This window comes from Nematolebias whitei, chromosome 14 (genome assembly GCF_014905685.2).
Source record: "Nematolebias whitei isolate Nwh7 chromosome 14, NemWhi1, whole genome shotgun sequence".
In the NCBI taxonomy this organism is placed as follows: Eukaryota; Metazoa; Chordata; class Actinopteri; order Cyprinodontiformes; family Rivulidae; genus Nematolebias; species Nematolebias whitei.
In genome coordinates this window covers 23,624,353-23,641,072 of record NC_056511.1, presented here as the reverse complement: position 1 = coordinate 23,641,072, position 16,720 = coordinate 23,624,353, and the positions used below count along the sequence as shown (strand labels likewise).

The window sequence follows — 16,720 nt, the reverse complement described above, 5'->3', positions numbered from 1 at the left end:
ATGTATTTATATACATATATATGTATTTATATATATTCATATATATTTATATACATATATATGTATTTATATATATTCATATATATTTATATACATATATATGTATTTATATATATACATATATATTTATCTATATTTATTTATAGATATAAATATATATATGTATATAAATTACATATATATGTATTTTTATATATACATATATATTTATCTATATTTATTTATAGATATATATATATATATGTATATAAATTAAAACTCTGATGAACCAGATTCTACAAAAACATTACATTCAAATTTTTATAGGTTTTCATCATCATTTGATGTATTTGCACTCATTGTGTCTACTTTTAATGTTCATTTTAAATGTGTGGTTTCCTTTCTTGTTCACATATATACATTTTATTTTTAGCTTTGCTTTAAAGTTCTTGTTTTGTGATTTGTACATTCGTGAGTTAAAATAAAGTTGAACTGAAGGTCGTCTCTTTTCTTTAAACATGTTTGAGGGAAATATTCCTGAGATCCAATCGTTTTGTGTCTTTTTATGATTTTCAGCTGAGTTAACAGTCATTAAAGTGAAAACAGGATTTCACGATGAAGCTGGCACGTCTTTTTATTTTTTATTTTTAATCTTCAACGCTCTGCTGGTCTCGCACGACACTGCCCGCAGTCACACGATCCTCTCCTCCGGAGAGGAGGAAGCTGGGAGGCTCATCCTCCCAGCTCCAGCTCAGCTGGTCACTCACAGAGGCTGTTCCAAGACCCCAGCCGCGCGTAATCATGAAGGTCCGACCCGCGCAGACAGGCGGGCAGAGACGGGTCTGCGACGAACGGTGGAAGCGATTTTAAAAAACATTTTACGTGTAAAAAAAAAATAAAAATCATTTTTAAATCGCTTCAGCATTTTTTTAAAACATTTTTTGTATAAAAACAAAATGTTATTTAATTTAAAAATCGCTTCCAGCGTCCGTCCCAGACTGTCCAGTCCGCCTGAATGCCGGGCGGGATCGGGATTCAGCCTTCATGATTACGCGCGGCCGGGGTCTGGCAACGTCCATCTGCGAGTCCCCATCTCCAGCTTCGCAGTGACCTGCGGAGCTCTGAGCACACAAGGCTGGTATCCGGAACCCGAGCCTCCGAGTCGGCACATCGAAGGATCTTCCGCGGTGACCAGCTGAACTTGGAGCCGGGGAGATGACGCCCTGCCCGGCCTGGCGCTCGGAGGCTCCGGAGGGAGGATCGGGGTACACCAGCAGAGCTCCATCCAGCTTGCTCTGAATTATGTTGTCGGCCACCAAGCACAAAAAATGCCAGCACATCAACATTAGACCAAGATGTTGTCAGTATTGTTTTTAAAATCTTTAAAATAAATCCAGCCGCTGCTCCAGTCCGAGAAATTGCAAATGGCGGATTATTGTTTTGAAACGTTTCTGAAGGATCCAGTGACTCCGCCCCCGACTCCGCCCCCGACCAACCAGTGACCGACAGTGTACTGACGTCACGTTTTTGTACCTCTTCGTACCGGTTAGAACCACAGAGCCAAGGGTACTGAAAATAGTAACAGGTGCTAAGTACCGGTACTAATGGAAAAGCCTCAGAACCGGGCCAAGTAGGGTCGAGTCGGCCCGTACCGGTACTAATGGAAAAGGGGCAATAGTGGTCCCGCTGGGTTTATTACACATGAGACGCCTCCAGAGGTGGTTTGTGCGTCTGCGTGTGGACCCAGTAAAACAAACAAGACAGATGATCACTGTTCCTCCCTCCGTGAGGGCAGATCTCCGACACTGGGGAAACACCCTGGTTCTGTCGGAGGGAGTCCCCGTCAGCAGACCCACGTCACACGTGTCAGTCTTCACGGACGCGTCGCTGTCAGGCTAGGGGGGGACATGCCTATCTCAAGCAGTAGGGGCGCTGTGGCCCCATCACACATCAGCCCACATAAATGTTTTGGAGTGTCGCACGGTGCTGAACGTGATTCAACACTTTGCTCCCGTGCTACAGAATCAACGTGTTGATTCACACAGACAACAAGGTGACTGCTGCGTACATAAACCGGCAGGGGGGTGTGCGCTCAGCCCAGATGTTACACATTGCGCGAAAGCTACTGTGTTGGGCTCACCAAAATCTGCTCTCCATCAGAGCAGTTTACATACCCGGTGTTCTGAACAAAGGGGCAGATGTGATGTCCAGGGGCAGCCCACGTCACGCGGATTGGACTCTCCATCCAGACCTGATGACCCAGACATGGCAGAAATTTGGCAAGCAGCTGTGGACCTGTTTGTGACACGAGAGAACGCTCAGTGTCAACTATGGTTTTCCCTGAGCCCGCGAGACAAACCACCGCTGGGGGTGGATGCGTTTGCCCACAGCCCATGGCCCAAAACGCTTCTGTACGCGTTTCCTCCACCTCCTCTGATTTTACGGTTCCTGAACCGAGTTCAGGAGGAGGGATTGACAGCTCTCCTGGTGGCCCCTGAGCGCGTGAACGCACCATGGTTCCCAGTCCTGCAACATCTACTGTCGGGGCACCCGTGGAAACTGCCGTGGAGGGAAGATGCTCTCCTCCAGGCAGGAGGAGCGATCAGGAGTTACCCAGAAATAGGCCAGCACCTGTGGGTCTGGCCGCTGAGCGGTTCCGCTTAGAGAGGATGGGTCTCCCGCAGGATGTAGTGCGCACAATCCAGGATTCACGTGTTGCATCTACCACAGCGCTATACACATCAAAGTGGACAGTTTTTCAGCGCTGGTGTACAGAGAAAGGTGTAGAGGCCACCTCATGTCCATTAGGCGGCGTGCTGTCTTTTCTACAACAGCTGATGGACAGGAAGTTGGCATTCAGCACGATTAAAACGTACGCTGCAGCCATCTCTTCCTGCCACGAAGGGTTCGGAGACAGAACAGCTTTTAATCATCCGCTGATGAAGCGATTTCTAAAAGGTGTACAGAGATGCAGGCCTGTTTCACGCCCACTTGTTCCACAGTGGGATTTAACGCTGGTCCTGCGAGCCCTGATCAAAGTTCCATTTGAGCCTATGGATCAGGTTCCAATTAAATTCTTGTCTCTTAAAACAGCCCTGCTGTTGGCTTTAACATCCGCTAAGAGGGTGAGTGATTTATCTGCCCTCTCTGTCGCTCCGTCATGTCTTAGAATTCAGGCTGACGGGCAGCTCAGCTGATTTAAGACCAAACCCAGCTTTTATGCCTAAAAACATCACAAGCTCTTTTAAATCAAGAGCGATATCGTTGGAGGGTTCCCCCCCCACAGATCAGAAGAAGAAGCATCTTTCCATCTTCTCTGTCCGGTGCGGGCGTTGACGCGTTACATAGCGTGCACAGCTGTAATGCGCCAAACTCAACATTTGTTTGTTCATTATAGAGATGCATCTGCAGGTCGCCCGTTATCCACCCAGCACTTGTCACACTGGCTGTGTGAGGCCATTTCTGAAGCCTACAGAGCATCAGATTTAGAGCCTCCTGTCAACCTCAGGGCACACTCAACCAGGGGTATCGCATCTTCGACTGCCTTTCATAATGATATGACAATGCAGGACATTTGCACTGCGGCCGCGTGTTCAACACCCTGCTCATTCATTCGCTTTTATCTACGTGATGTGACGGCCCGTTCCATGACACATTCTGTCCTTAGTGCTCTAACAGAATGAATATTGTTGTTTTCATGGAACTCTGTTTAAGCTCACATCTGTCTGCATGCTTTACAGTGTGAGATGTATCAGTCACAAGTTGTGTCTGTTATTTTGGTTCTATTGTCACTAATCAGTTCATGACTATTGTTACCAATCAGTTCATTTGATTAATAATCAGTTCATTTGTTATTATTAATCTGTCTATACTGTTCAGCCATGAATGCATAGTTACACAACATGCGTCTGTGCATGGCTCACATAATTACGCAATGCGTAATTACGCACATGGGGAGCTGAGTGACAAGACGTTTTTTGGGCAAGCTTCTGCTTCATACGGTGTTCGAATGGACCCAGTGAGGCGAGGACCACATCTGCTTCGCCCTTAACCCACCAAGCGAAAGCCTTAAAGGGCGAAGCTTATATGAAATAGAACGTTGGTTACGTACTGTAACCCCAGATTCTATGAGTATAAGCGTAGCCCTTTAAGCGTCGGGCCTCACTGGCTCCTAAATGGCTGAAGAAAAAGCTATTTTGGGAGCCGATTTCCCGCTCTTAACGTAATTTATACGGACCGGGTAGGGCCCACACAGCAGGTGGGCGTGGACTAAATTTTTTCAGTGCAATGCTACGCATAACAGGATAAACCCACCAAGCGACAGCCTTAAAGGGCTACGCTTATACTCATAGAATCTGGGGTTACAGTACGTAACCAACGTTTCTCAGCGACCGCCCAGAAACCTGGCTGATCTAGAAAAGATCTGTGTGGAGGAATGGGCCAAAATCTCTGCTGCAGTGTGAGCAACCTGGTGAAAAACTACAGGAAACATTTGACCTCTGTAACTGCAAACAAAGGCTACTGTACCAAATATTAACATTGATTTTCACAGGTGTTTAAATACTTATTTGCAGCGGTAACACACAAATAAATTATTTAAAAATCATACATTGTGATTTCCGGATTTTTTTTTTAGATCGTTTCTCACAGTGGACATGCACCTAAGAAAATTACAAACCCCTCCATGATTTCTAAGTGGGAGAACTTGCAAAATCGCAGGGTGTTGAAATACTTATTTTCCTCACTGTAACTCGCACGTTTCAGGTGCTTACAGTTTTAAGTCGTTTGAGGAATATTTTCTGATCTTTCTTTGCTCCACTCAGAGAGGATCCACCAGGCTCAAGCTGCTGCTGCAAAGGCCAGAAAAGCTCTGCAGCAAAAACCTAAACCAGCATCTAAACCTGTGAGTCCACCACTAGAACAACATGTCTAATTTGGTGTTTTGCCTTTTAGTAACTAGTTTTGTGGGGGGAAAAAAAGCCATTTTATTTTGCATTTATATTTTAGAAATCTGGGAGTAAGGACGGAAGCAGCAAAGCCCCTGGATCTGTAGAGGCAACGCAGGACGTAATCTGTAATCCCATGTCTCCAGTCCCTACAACACCCACCCTTAACACTCCTGGAACCCCCAAGTCACCCCTACCTTGCTCAGCCACCACACCAACAAAAACTGGGGTCCCAGATACTATCAAAACCAGACCGGGGTCGGTTTTTCATTCTTCAGCGCAGTTTGAATGAGAAGGTTTACTTGTCTGCTAATTCGTCCTCTTTCCTCTTACAGTGTTCTTCTCGTGTCTCCTCCCTCGCTGCCTCAGCTGGGAACCATTTTACCCACGAGTCAGGCTTGTCCGCCGGTTTCGCAGCCTGTTACGTCCCAGCAAGCTGCTCGGATAGTGAGTCACCTTGCGGCGGGCTCCCTCCCTCAGGTGAGGGTCGTTTCTGCCCAGCCTGGGCTCAGTTCATCAGCCGCAGGCCAACAGGCCTCACTGGTGCATCAGACCCCTCACCAGATCCGGATGCCTGTATCCGTAGCAGCCAAGGGCATTTCTCAGGTACAACACAAGAGCGAAATAATTCATCTGTGTTTGCTTCGCTTCGTGCAAATAACTGATGCTGTTTGTGCAACAGGCAGTGGTTTCTGTCCCTTTAAGGAGTCCATCTGGCAGCAGTCCAGTCCAGGTTCCAAACACCCTCTCTGTCTCAGCTCTAACTGTAACCAAACCACATACTAGATCTCCTGGAAGCCCAGCTAACAACCCCACGTCTCCAGCTGTGCTGCAGGGGGTCACCAGCTCCAACATCAAACAGGTGACACCTAAAGGAGTTACAGAACAGATTTAAGATGCGTTGAAAAGCCGTGGACTCAAGCGTCATGTCCCCTCTCTCACTCGTCCCTCAATGTGTTGCTTCCATGTTTCTACAGGTGTCCATAACTGGACAGCTGGGAATGAAGCCTCCAGGTGGAGCAGGAATTCCAATATCTGCAACAAACTTGCGCATCCAGGGTAAAGATGTCCTCCGTCTTCCACCGTCCTCCATCACCACAGACGCCAAGGGCCAAACGGTGCTGCGGATAACCCCGGACATGATGGCCACTCTTGCCAAATCTCCAGTTGCGACTGTTAAACTCACTTCGGACTTTCTGGGCACCGCTGCCTCAGGCAGCAAAAGCATTTCAGCCACCCTGCATGTGACGCCTCCGCAGCCTTCACCGTCCTCTGCCTCCAGTGCTTCACCCTGCGCAGGGGAGGCCCAGACGACGAAAGCGGGCCCCATTGCCTCCACCGTGTTGAAGGCCGGTGGCGACGCAGCCATACGTTTGATGCCCACTCTGGCCGTCACCATGGCTGACCAAAAGGCCAGGACCTTCTCCACCGTGGCGTCCCCCGACAAGAGCAGCGCCACTATCCGGATCATGCCAGGCCTCGGGGTTATTCCTCAGAAACCGGGACAGACCATCACCATGACAACCACCACAGGCAGTAAGCCCCTCACGGCCTCCTCGTGTGCCAACATTGTGACCATGGCTGCAAGTGTGACAGGTGCTAAAGGGATCACCGTGACTCCTGGGTCCTCCGCTGCACCTCTGTCTCTGGGAACGGCCACAGCCACCGTGAGACAAGTCCCTGCTACGGTCGTTACCACACAAACGGTAAGACACACTGTTTTCATTTCGGCTGGTCCGTGCTATTAGTCTTCAAGATGTAACAGTTTCAAATTCACCTTTTAAATTAAATATGTGTAGATTAAAATACCCTTTTAAAGGTAGCGTTGCAAGAATTAGTCATTTTGTGTGATCGCTTGAAACAGGTGAAAGGTGTGCAAACACTGCCAGTAAACTGGTAAATCATGTAATCACTTACCATGAGATATATATACATGGCTATTGTATCCTATATTCTGTTTGTTCCTTGGTTTTAATCGATATATCATATTAACCCCAGAAGGAAATTCATATTTTATCTTTATTCTGACTTGAAATTTAAAATGTTTGTTCTGGTTTGATTCAACCAAGTCCTCTCCCCTCCTTGTTTTTTAACGCTTGTCAAAAGGCAGACATGTTCTGATGTAGTCTTTGTTAAGAGTTGCATTCGGGCCATAATTTCCGAACCCCACCCGACCTAACGAATTAACAGTAATTACAGGTCCAAACCCGGAAAAAAACAAAATTTTAATTAAGCTTTGACTGCTTATATAGTTTTAAGAGTCGGCGGACGCGCATGGCTGAATAAAAGGGGCAGAAGATCAGAGCGTGTGTGTTTGTCCTTTCATGGCCGTCGAATTGCATTAAATCCCTACCTGCATTCTGCATTATTCAGACACGAACCCTGCTTTGACATGTCTGCTTTGGGATCTCACCTGTTTGGGTCGTTAACCGCGCACATCCGCTGAGTGCAGCGGCTGAATGAACGTCCATTTGGGCGATGACTCACTGCCTGACGATCCCATCTGAAGCTTAACTGAACTTTATTTTACCTCTTTCAAGGCCGGTCAACTCGCGGTGAAATGGCCGTGTGCGGCTGGTGATAGTATGTCAAGCCATGTTTCCATATAATTGTATTGTATGGCAAGCCATGTTGCCATATAATTGGATTGCGGCTGATTCGCTGACGCAATCAAAAGCCCGACACCGACCCGGACCGCCCATCCAGCACATTATTATAGCTAGGCTCAGCCCAAATTTGGGTCAGCCGGGCTTCGGGCCCGGGTTAGAAATGACAGCTCTAGTCTCCGTACGTCTGTAAGTTTTCTCTTATCACGCCCATAACTTGTGATCCACTCAAGATAATTTAACAAAACTCCACACACTTATTCATCATCACTAGACAGCGTGTCGCATAATCTTTTCGTCACATTCGCTTCAGCATCACAAATCAAGGTCAAAGGCTATACAAGGTCTTAGCTTGTCATTGCTTTAGATTGCTCTATGATAGCTTGACAGGTGTATAATGTGCTGTATATGATACTCTTGTTGATTTAATTCAGAATTTTTATAAATACTGTAAAATTGTTTTTAAGTGGTTGTTTAAGTTTTATGTTATTATGGATGCACTAATTAACTGGCTAGTGACCAGAATTGGCTGATTAAGACCAACTACAAGACGTAATAATTTTGGGCATAATGTGGAAAACGGATCGTTAGGTAATGACTTAGGGGAGATAATTGAACAAACGATAAGTAATTATTTCTCATTGGCAAATTATTTTAACACCATTAAATTTATCAGTAACAGCTGATTTGACAGTACAGTTTTATTTTAAGTCAGTGAACACATCATTGTTAAACAGAAATCTGATTAATATTTGTAGACTTCCAATGTTAAGACAAGGAAAACTCTGAAACATGTTGCTTTTGCCAAAAATATTAACTTTTAATTTTTTTTAATTTTTTTATTTTTTTTTTATAGAGCCCGATGGCAATCACCAATACAGATATTGGGAGGGGAAGGATAATGCCAATAACCAATGGCTGAATAATTTTTTTTTGCTTTGGCCACCCCCAAAAATCTTAAACAGCGAGTGGAGCAGGGCTTGTTTATTTAGTGCATCTGTTGGCGACCATGAAGCTAATTTAATCATATCCACACTATACCTAGTCCCAGAGTTGGTTGAAAGTGGTCCACTGGCTATAAAAACAGTCGTCCTAAAGTGTGTTCACATATTCTGTCCTCCACTATTCACCATAAAGTTAAAGTGTTACAAAAATATAAAATAAAGAAATGCCCTTCTCTGTTCAGCGTTTACACAGTCATGTATGGTGAAGGCCTAATTAGTATTGACCGCAGCAGAGTTTATTTTCTTTGCAGAGAAGTAAAGATTTCAGACAAACGATGCATTTCATTGAGAACGTTACCAACACCGATATATATTTACCGCTACCTTAGCTTTATTGTTCTGGATAAAGTTTTACAATGCTCAACGTTAGCTTGCTAACTTGAGAGGTATGTAGCTAATGACAAGCACGTTGGAGGATTGAAGAGAATTTATTTTACAAATCAGTTACAATAAACTTACCATGTTTCGTAAAATACGCTGCACAGTATTTAGTTGTTCTGCTTCTTGGGTCTCCTCTCCCTGTGAGTCAAGTGCAGTGTTGCCAGATCTTGCGATAGAAGCAAGCAACCAGCCCAACTGGCAACCCACCACATTGTGTAAAACAGAGGCCATTTTTAAACAGTATAAACATGCATTTATTATGGCATTACACATAAACAGCAAAATTATGCTAAACACTTTGAATAACATACTTTTAAGCTTGGATTTAAAAAAATACATTTTGCATATGTAATTTTTTCGACATTAAAAACAAAACATCCGGACATGCGTGTGAGTGGAGCTCCCTAGTCGTCAGCCACAGTATGAGTGTTTGGGGTGTGCGCACACAGACGTATTTGTATGTGTGCACCTGTCGCCTCACCAACTTGGGCAGGGCAGGAGCAATAAACAGGAAACGGAGGCGTGGAAGGGACAAACTACCTACTACCACTCATCTTTTGCTTTATTGTGCGGAGCTGGGAGATAATCAACTAGTTTCACTCGGAAAGAAAGTCAAGCCCAAATAAGCAACTTCACGATCAAAACAAGCCCAAAAAACCGCAACCCACAACTCACAAGATTTGCAAGTGACTTTAGAAAAAAACAAGCCCAAAGTCTCTTAATAAGCAGACTTGGCAACTATGGTCAAGTGTGCAGAATGGCCATGACTTGAAAGTAGTCCACAAGCGCCCTCTGCTGGGTGCACTGTACAATTACATCTTTTGTAAGTAAGGACATGGCTAATTCCCAGTGTTTATCTAAAAAAGTTAAATCTGGTCCTCTGGACATTCAAAAAAAACAAAACAAAGCAAAACAACAAAAAACGTAGAAACGTTTCGTCTCTCATCCGAGTGTAGTGAGATAGGTCGGTTAGCTTCGCTTAGCTTCGGACCTCCACCACACGTTATAATATCTGGACTAGTTCAAGTACCTGATATTATACTTAATTTAAACAGGTTCTCTCTTTTTCGAGCTACTTGACAGATATGTGACAGAGATACTGTGTAGGAGATGGTTTAATCAGTGACGTGAGACGTTAATTTTCTTTGACCCATCAAAATGAATGCGGTCATTTATTAACAGAATCAAAGTTTAACATCAAACATTGTACACGTGATTATTCTGATTGAAGCAATAACACATTTTAATTAATGAGCTTTACAACAGACATTTCTGAAAATATCTGGATTAATTACTGGCAGATAGAAGAGTTTTAAAGATGGGAAATGAGGTTTAAATGGAGAGAGATGGTGTGTGAGGGAAAATGTGTCGACGAAGAACGGCACCCTCCATTCGAACCCAGCTTAACCCATGGTACACTTCGCAGTTGAAGATCGACTTTTTACCTTTCTGAAGATATGTCAGTTCCGGCGTAAAGTTCCACTTCAAGCCACCTTTCAGCGTCTCCGTAAGGATAGCAGAGAACCGTCCGGAGTAGTGACGGTACTTCGTTCAACAGCAGCTCACCTCCCAGGTGGGCTCGCATGAGCTGTGAGCCCGTCAGAGGTTCCACTCAGATGTGGAAGATTCCATAATCCCCACGAGACTCAGAAGAACTTCGGATCATGTCTGGAACTTCTTGTTCTCTCCAGCAACTTTTCTGTTCGGTTCTGCTCTCCGAACTGAACTGCCCTCTGAGAACTAGGAAGTGTCGACATTTAAAGAGTTCTGTTTCCGGTTCATTTGGGAAGTCCTGATTGGCTGAAAGAGCCAATCAGGGGTGTGGTTTTAGTGACGTAAGAGGTCACTAGAAGTCAGAAAAACAATGAGATGTTTTGGAACAGACAGAAAAATGTTTTTGAAACAGACAGAGAAATGTTTAGGCGAGATGGGAGGAAACAGGTGCCAGCTTCTCTATTTACATCTGAGAGGATTTAAAAACATGACAGTTCGTTCCAACAAACTTATTTGCGTTTGTCTCCGACTTTTGACCGACTTACAACTTGCTCATTTCAGACAGAAGATCAAGAAAATGAATAATTACTCTGTAACAGACATTAACTAGATTTCTACTTTGAATGAGGATTAAAAATCATTAATACTGTTTCACAGTTGATTTAAAATGAGTAGTTCACTTCAACATTTAAAATGGTTTGAACTAAACACACTTTTGATTATCAAGACATTTGTAAAATAGTAATGATAATAAAAAAGAGAGTGTTCTTTCAATTGATCAGTGCAGGACACAATTAGAAAGTCTCTGGATGAACTTAATTTTGTGTTTCTGGACTCAAATCAATGAAATAACAGTTCTTCAATGAAATAACAGTTCTTGTCCCAGGAAGGCCCTCAGGGCCAGATTTTGACCTGAGGCTTAGTTCACTACACGAGAGACTTCCTCAGTCTGAGGTGCTGTATTCAGCTCAGTCTCTTAAATAGCACCTTCTCAGAGTGGATCGACCAGTTTTGCTGCTGACAACCAAAACCAGCTGATCACATGCTCAAGAAGGACCATCAGCCTAACAATGGATCATTAGCACACTGATGGCTGTTTACTATTCACAGAGGGTTGAGTGATACTAGCAATCACAGCATTGTAAGAGGGGGACAATTGAACACGTAGGCCTCCATCCCTGTTTAACGATGGACGGTTTCTTTTCACAAAGATGGCCTCCTTTACTCCTCTCTCAAACCATCGTTCCTCTCTATCCAGGATGTGCACATCTTCATCCCTGAAAGAGTGACCGCTGGCCTGGAGATGAGTGTAGACCACAGAGTCCTGGCCTGATGATGTTGATCTTCTGTGCTGGGCCATCCTTTTGGCCAGTGGCTGTTTTGTTTCCCTGATGTAAGACTGATCACAGCCTTCCTGACACTGAACAGCATACACAACATTGCTCTGTTTGTGCCGGGGGACTGGATCTTTGGGATGAACCAGTCTTTGCCGTAATGTATTTTGGGATTTAAAAGCCACTGGGACGTTATGTTTAGAAAATAAACATCTCAGTTTCTCTGATACTCCCTCAACATACAGAATGACCACTGGTCTGGGTCTGGGTTCCTCCTTTTCACATGTTGGCTGACTGGAGTCCTGTTTGGGTTTCTTCTCTGCTTTTAGGAAGGCCCAGTTAGGATATCCACATTGCTCTAGAGCCTGTCTTGTGTGGGATTTCTCCTTCTGCCTGGCTCCTGAGCTAGTGGGGACGCTGTCTGCTCTGTGATACAGAGTCCTGATGACTCCTAACTTGTGCTCCAAAGGGTGATGGGAGTCAAACTGCAAATACTGGTCTATGTGGGTGGGTTTGCGGTACACTTCAGTTTGCAAATGTCCTCTATAAGAGACTGAGACCTCTCAGTCCAAGAAAGCCAACTTGCCATTTTTTTCATCTTCTCGTGTGAACTTGATGTATTTATCCACAGAGTTGATGTGGTCAGTAAAATGTTGGACTTCCTGAGATTTAATTTTAACCCAGGTGTCGTCAACATACCTGAACCAATGACTTGGTGGTGTCCCTGAAAAGGATGTCAAGGCTCTCTTTTCTACCTCCTCCATGTACAGGTTGGCAACAATAGGAGAAACTGGAGACCCCATAGCACACCCATGTTTCTGCCTATAATATTCCTCCCCATATGTGAAGTAGGTTGACTGCAGGCACAGTTTCAAGAGTTGACAGTTGTTCTGTGGAAAGCGTGGTCCTGCTGCTCAGAGTGGTGTCTGATTTTAATCAGGAATGAGGAAGTCTCTCGGATGAGAGACGAAACGTTTCTACATTTTTTGTTGTTTTGCTTTGTTTTGTTTTTTTGAATGTCCAGAGGACCAGATTTAACTTTTTTAGATTTTTCTACCTGGATTATTGAGCATGCATCAGGATATCCCAGTGTTTATATTGGCGCATAATGGGCCAAGTACAGCATCACAGAAACCGATTTGTCCCCAAACGCTTGTATCAGTCTAAAGTATCAGTCCTACCAATATATCGGTCGGGCTCCAGTTTTTCAGCTTAACCTATAATGAACACATGCATTTTAAATTAAAGTAAAAGTTAGCAAAAAAAAATTGTAAATTCTTGGTGATAGTTAATACTTGAAACCTGCAGGTTGGAGCATTATAATAAGACGTAAAAACAAATCCATCAGTTCATCTTTAGTTAAATTTAACTGCCAGACGGCTTCAGTCACTGAACTGAACTGAAACCATGTGATTTAAATTCTGCAGAATTGCTTTAAAGATGGCAGGGGAAAAAAAAAAAGTTAATTTATTGATCTGTATCATTTTTTCCAAGAGAAAATGTGAAATATTTCAGATTTTTACCGACTTTCTACACATAGGTTTACTCAAAATCAGCTGTTATTTATTCATGTTTTTGTTTGGATTGACTGCATTCTACGTGTTAAATACAGACTTTAAGACACGCCACTGTCTGCCTGCACTCTAGGGAAAGTTACCTGCTCGGATCACGGTGCCCCTCTCCGTCCTCAACCAGCCACTGAAGAACAAGAGCGTTGTGACGACACCGATTAAAGGAAGTCTTAACACAAAGTAAGTCTCTGTTGATATTAAATAACCCTAAATTAAGTTTAACTCCCGTGTTTGTTGATAAAATAGAGGATTTGTTTTCTCAGTCTTAGCAGTCTGGGCAGGAACATCATCTTGACCACCATGCCTGCTGGCACGAAGCTGATTGCGGGGAACAAACCGGTCAGTTTTGTCACGGCCCAACAGTTCCAGCAGCTTCAGCAGCAGGGACAAGCCACACAGGTCAGTGCACTTCACATTTTGGAACTGGGCCAACAATAAGGTGTCGTCTGCACAGCCAGCTTGCAATACCTGCTCTGTCAAGTTTTCTTGTTGGAGAGGATGTTGTGATCCTGCTTAGAAATACATAAGTACCTAAAGAGTTCTATTTTGACTTTTTTTTTTTTTTTTTTTTTTTTTAAGGTTCGGATCCAAACGGTTCAGACGCAGCAGCTCCAGCAGCACGTGGCGACAGGCTCCCCAAAGTCTGTTTCAGCGGTGGTCGTCACAACGGCTCCCTCCCAAAAAAATGCCCCTGATCCTCCACCTGCGCATCAGCAGTGAGCTTGTCTGTATCGTCGCTCCAATCTGGCTTTGCTCAGAACTCCCCGTTTTTGTTGCAACCTTAAATATGTTTGCAGTTTCATGCAGAATTAAAAAAAATCCAAGGAAAAGATGACTAAAATGGTCATTTCCTTCAGAATCTCAAGTGTTTACTGGTTGTTTCGTTAATATTTAAATGTCAGAATTGGTCATTTTTATTAAACCATTAATACAACCTTCAGTGCGATTGTTAGCTGGATGTGCGTTTCTTGTTTATAAAATGAATAAATGTAAATTTAGTGGAATATTGTCTGATTTAATATATTTTACAAGCTGTAATAAAAAACATGCTTCATGTCATATTCCTCTTTGGCTTTAAAAAAAATAAAATGATTCTAAACTTCATTTATTTTATTCTGTAAATCTAAAGCACATTGAGCTGAAATGGAAATCACATTTTTTCTATTAACAAATTTCAGTAAAAATAACCAAACGGTTATTGTCGTCACTCCTCATCGGACTGTTCCAGTAAACCTTTCTGAATGCTTGATTTGGACGACGCGTCTCTCATTCCAATCTCGATGTCTCTACCTTTCTTGGAGCATCTCGTCATGGTTCTGTTGGAACGAGACAAACGGCCTTTAGGAACATGCAAATCGTAATATATTGTACAATTAAATGTTCTTCATTAATGACAAATACACTTAGCATCAAGGTTTTGAGGATTTGTTCTTTAAATTGTTATTTTAGTACTACAGTAGTCCCTCGTTTATCGCAGAGGTTCCGTACCCTGCCGTCCCCCCATGATAAGTGAAAAACGGCGTAGTCCAAGTTCAGTAAACTTTGTCATGACGTGACAGGCTGCAATCACACATCACCTGATACTCCCAATCTTCCGCCTTAAATAAACAATTTAAATTTAAATACTGTAATATTTTAAATAAATAATCCTTGTTTATTTAAAATATTACAGTATTTAAATTGTAGAGAAGAGAAGTGCAGCAGGATATCGAAGTGTTAACCCTTCACGCACAGAACAGAAATGTACTTCTGGATCAATTACACTTCAACAACTGAACATAGAAGTTCTGAAATAATTAAAAATAACTTTAAATTTGTGATTTTGACAATTTTACAATGTGACATACTTTGAATTGTAAGTTGGAAGACAAGTCGATCGGTGCATCTGGACAGCAAAGAGTTAACCTTCACAAAGCTGCAGCAGGAGAAATGTGTGTGTGGCAGAGCTGCAGGAGGGAGCTTCCCCCTGCACTTGTGGGCTTCACACATGGTGCAAAATTATTTAAATTGTATTTTAAATAAACAACCCATGGCTCATCAATCAGCCAAATGTGTCATGTCCAATCTTATTTTGCGAATCTGTGAAAAACGAACCATGAAGTAGCGAGGGACTACTGTAATCTGAAAGAAACAAAGCTCTTGATCTATAAGGTTTAGACATTTGTGTGTAGTAAATATCTTACCTGTTGTAGATAGCTTTTGGTACAACCTCAGTTAATTTATGACTGGACTGACAAACTGCTAGTTCTTTCTGTGCATACAACAATTCAAATATTGAATCCAAAAAAGTTCAGTCTGGTCCTCTGGACATTAAAAAAAAAAAAGCAAAAAAAAAATATATAGAAACGTTTCGTCTCTCATCCAAGAGACTTCCTCAGTCTGAGGTGCTGTTTTCAGCTCAGTCTCTTAAATAGCACCTTCTCAGAGTGGATCAACCAGTTTGCTGCTGACAACCAAAACCAGCTGATCACATGCTCAAGAAGGACCATCAGCCTAACAATGGATCATTAGCACACTGATGGCTGTTTACTATTCACAGAGGGCTGAGTGATACTAGCAATCACAGCATTGTAAGAGGGGGACAATTGAACACGTAGGCCTCCACCCCTGTTTAACGATGGATGATTTCTTTTCACAAAGATGGCCTCCTTTACTCCTCTCTCAAACCATCGTTCCTCTCTGTCCAGGATGTGAACATCTTCATCCCTGAAAGAGTGACCGCTGGCCTGGAGATGAGTGTAGACCGCAGAGTCCTGGCCTGATGATGTTGATCTTCTGTGCTGGACCATCCTTTTGGCCAGTGGCTGTTTAGTTTCCCCGATGTAAGACTGATCACAGCCCTCCTGACACTGAACAGCATACACAACATTGCTCTGTTTGTGCCAGGGGACTGGATCTTTGGGATGAACCAGTCTTTGCCGTAATGTATTTTGGGATTTAAAAGCCACTGGGACGTTATGTTTAGAAAATAAACGTCTCAGTTTCTCTGATACCCCCTCAACATACGGAATGACCACTGGTCTGGGTCTGGGTTCCTCCTTTTCACCTGATGGCTGACTGGAGTCCTGTTTGGGTTTCTTCTCTGCTTTCAGGAAGGCCCAGTTAGGATATCCACATTGCTCTAGAGCCTGTTTTGTGTGGGATTTCTCCTTCTGCCTGGCTCCTGAGTTAGTGGGGATGCTGTCTGCTCTGTGATACGGAGTCCTGATGACTCCTAACTTGTGCTCCAAAGGGTGATGGGAGTCCAACTGCAAATACTGGTCTGTGTGGGTGGGTTTGCGGTACACCTCGGTTTGCAAATGTCCTCTATCAGAGACCGAGACCTCACAGTCCAAGAAAGCCAACTTGCCATTTTTTACATCTTCTCGTGTGAACTTGATGTATTTATCCACAGAGTTGATGTGG

The 16,720-nt window shown here is 43.5% G+C and overlaps 2 protein-coding genes across 2 annotated transcripts in view; one reads left to right on the top strand and one right to left on the bottom strand.

The window, feature by feature from the left end:
* Positions 1-14,255, top strand: part of nfrkb (nuclear factor related to kappaB binding protein) — a 28,246-nt gene extending 13,991 nt beyond the window's left edge. Inside the window, exons 19-26 of the mRNA XM_037687423.1 lie at positions 4,803-4,882; positions 4,987-5,183; positions 5,261-5,531; positions 5,608-5,787; positions 5,903-6,631; positions 13,392-13,495; positions 13,579-13,714; positions 13,895-14,255. Of these exons, the coding sequence (XP_037543351.1) occupies positions 4,803-4,882; positions 4,987-5,183; positions 5,261-5,531; positions 5,608-5,787; positions 5,903-6,631; positions 13,392-13,495; positions 13,579-13,714; positions 13,895-14,035 (1,838 nt within the window). The 3' untranslated portion in view covers positions 14,036-14,255. The remainder of the gene's footprint in view (positions 1-4,802; positions 4,883-4,986; positions 5,184-5,260; positions 5,532-5,607; positions 5,788-5,902; positions 6,632-13,391; positions 13,496-13,578; positions 13,715-13,894) is intronic.
* A 203-nt stretch (positions 14,256-14,458) lies between these two features.
* The window catches only part of tmem45b (transmembrane protein 45B), a 15,167-nt gene continuing 12,905 nt past the window's right edge, over positions 14,459-16,720 (bottom strand). Inside the window, exon 6 of the mRNA XM_037687422.1 lies at positions 14,459-14,631. Within this exon, the coding sequence (XP_037543350.1) occupies positions 14,520-14,631 (112 nt within the window). The 3' untranslated portion in view covers positions 14,459-14,519. The remainder of the gene's footprint in view (positions 14,632-16,720) is intronic.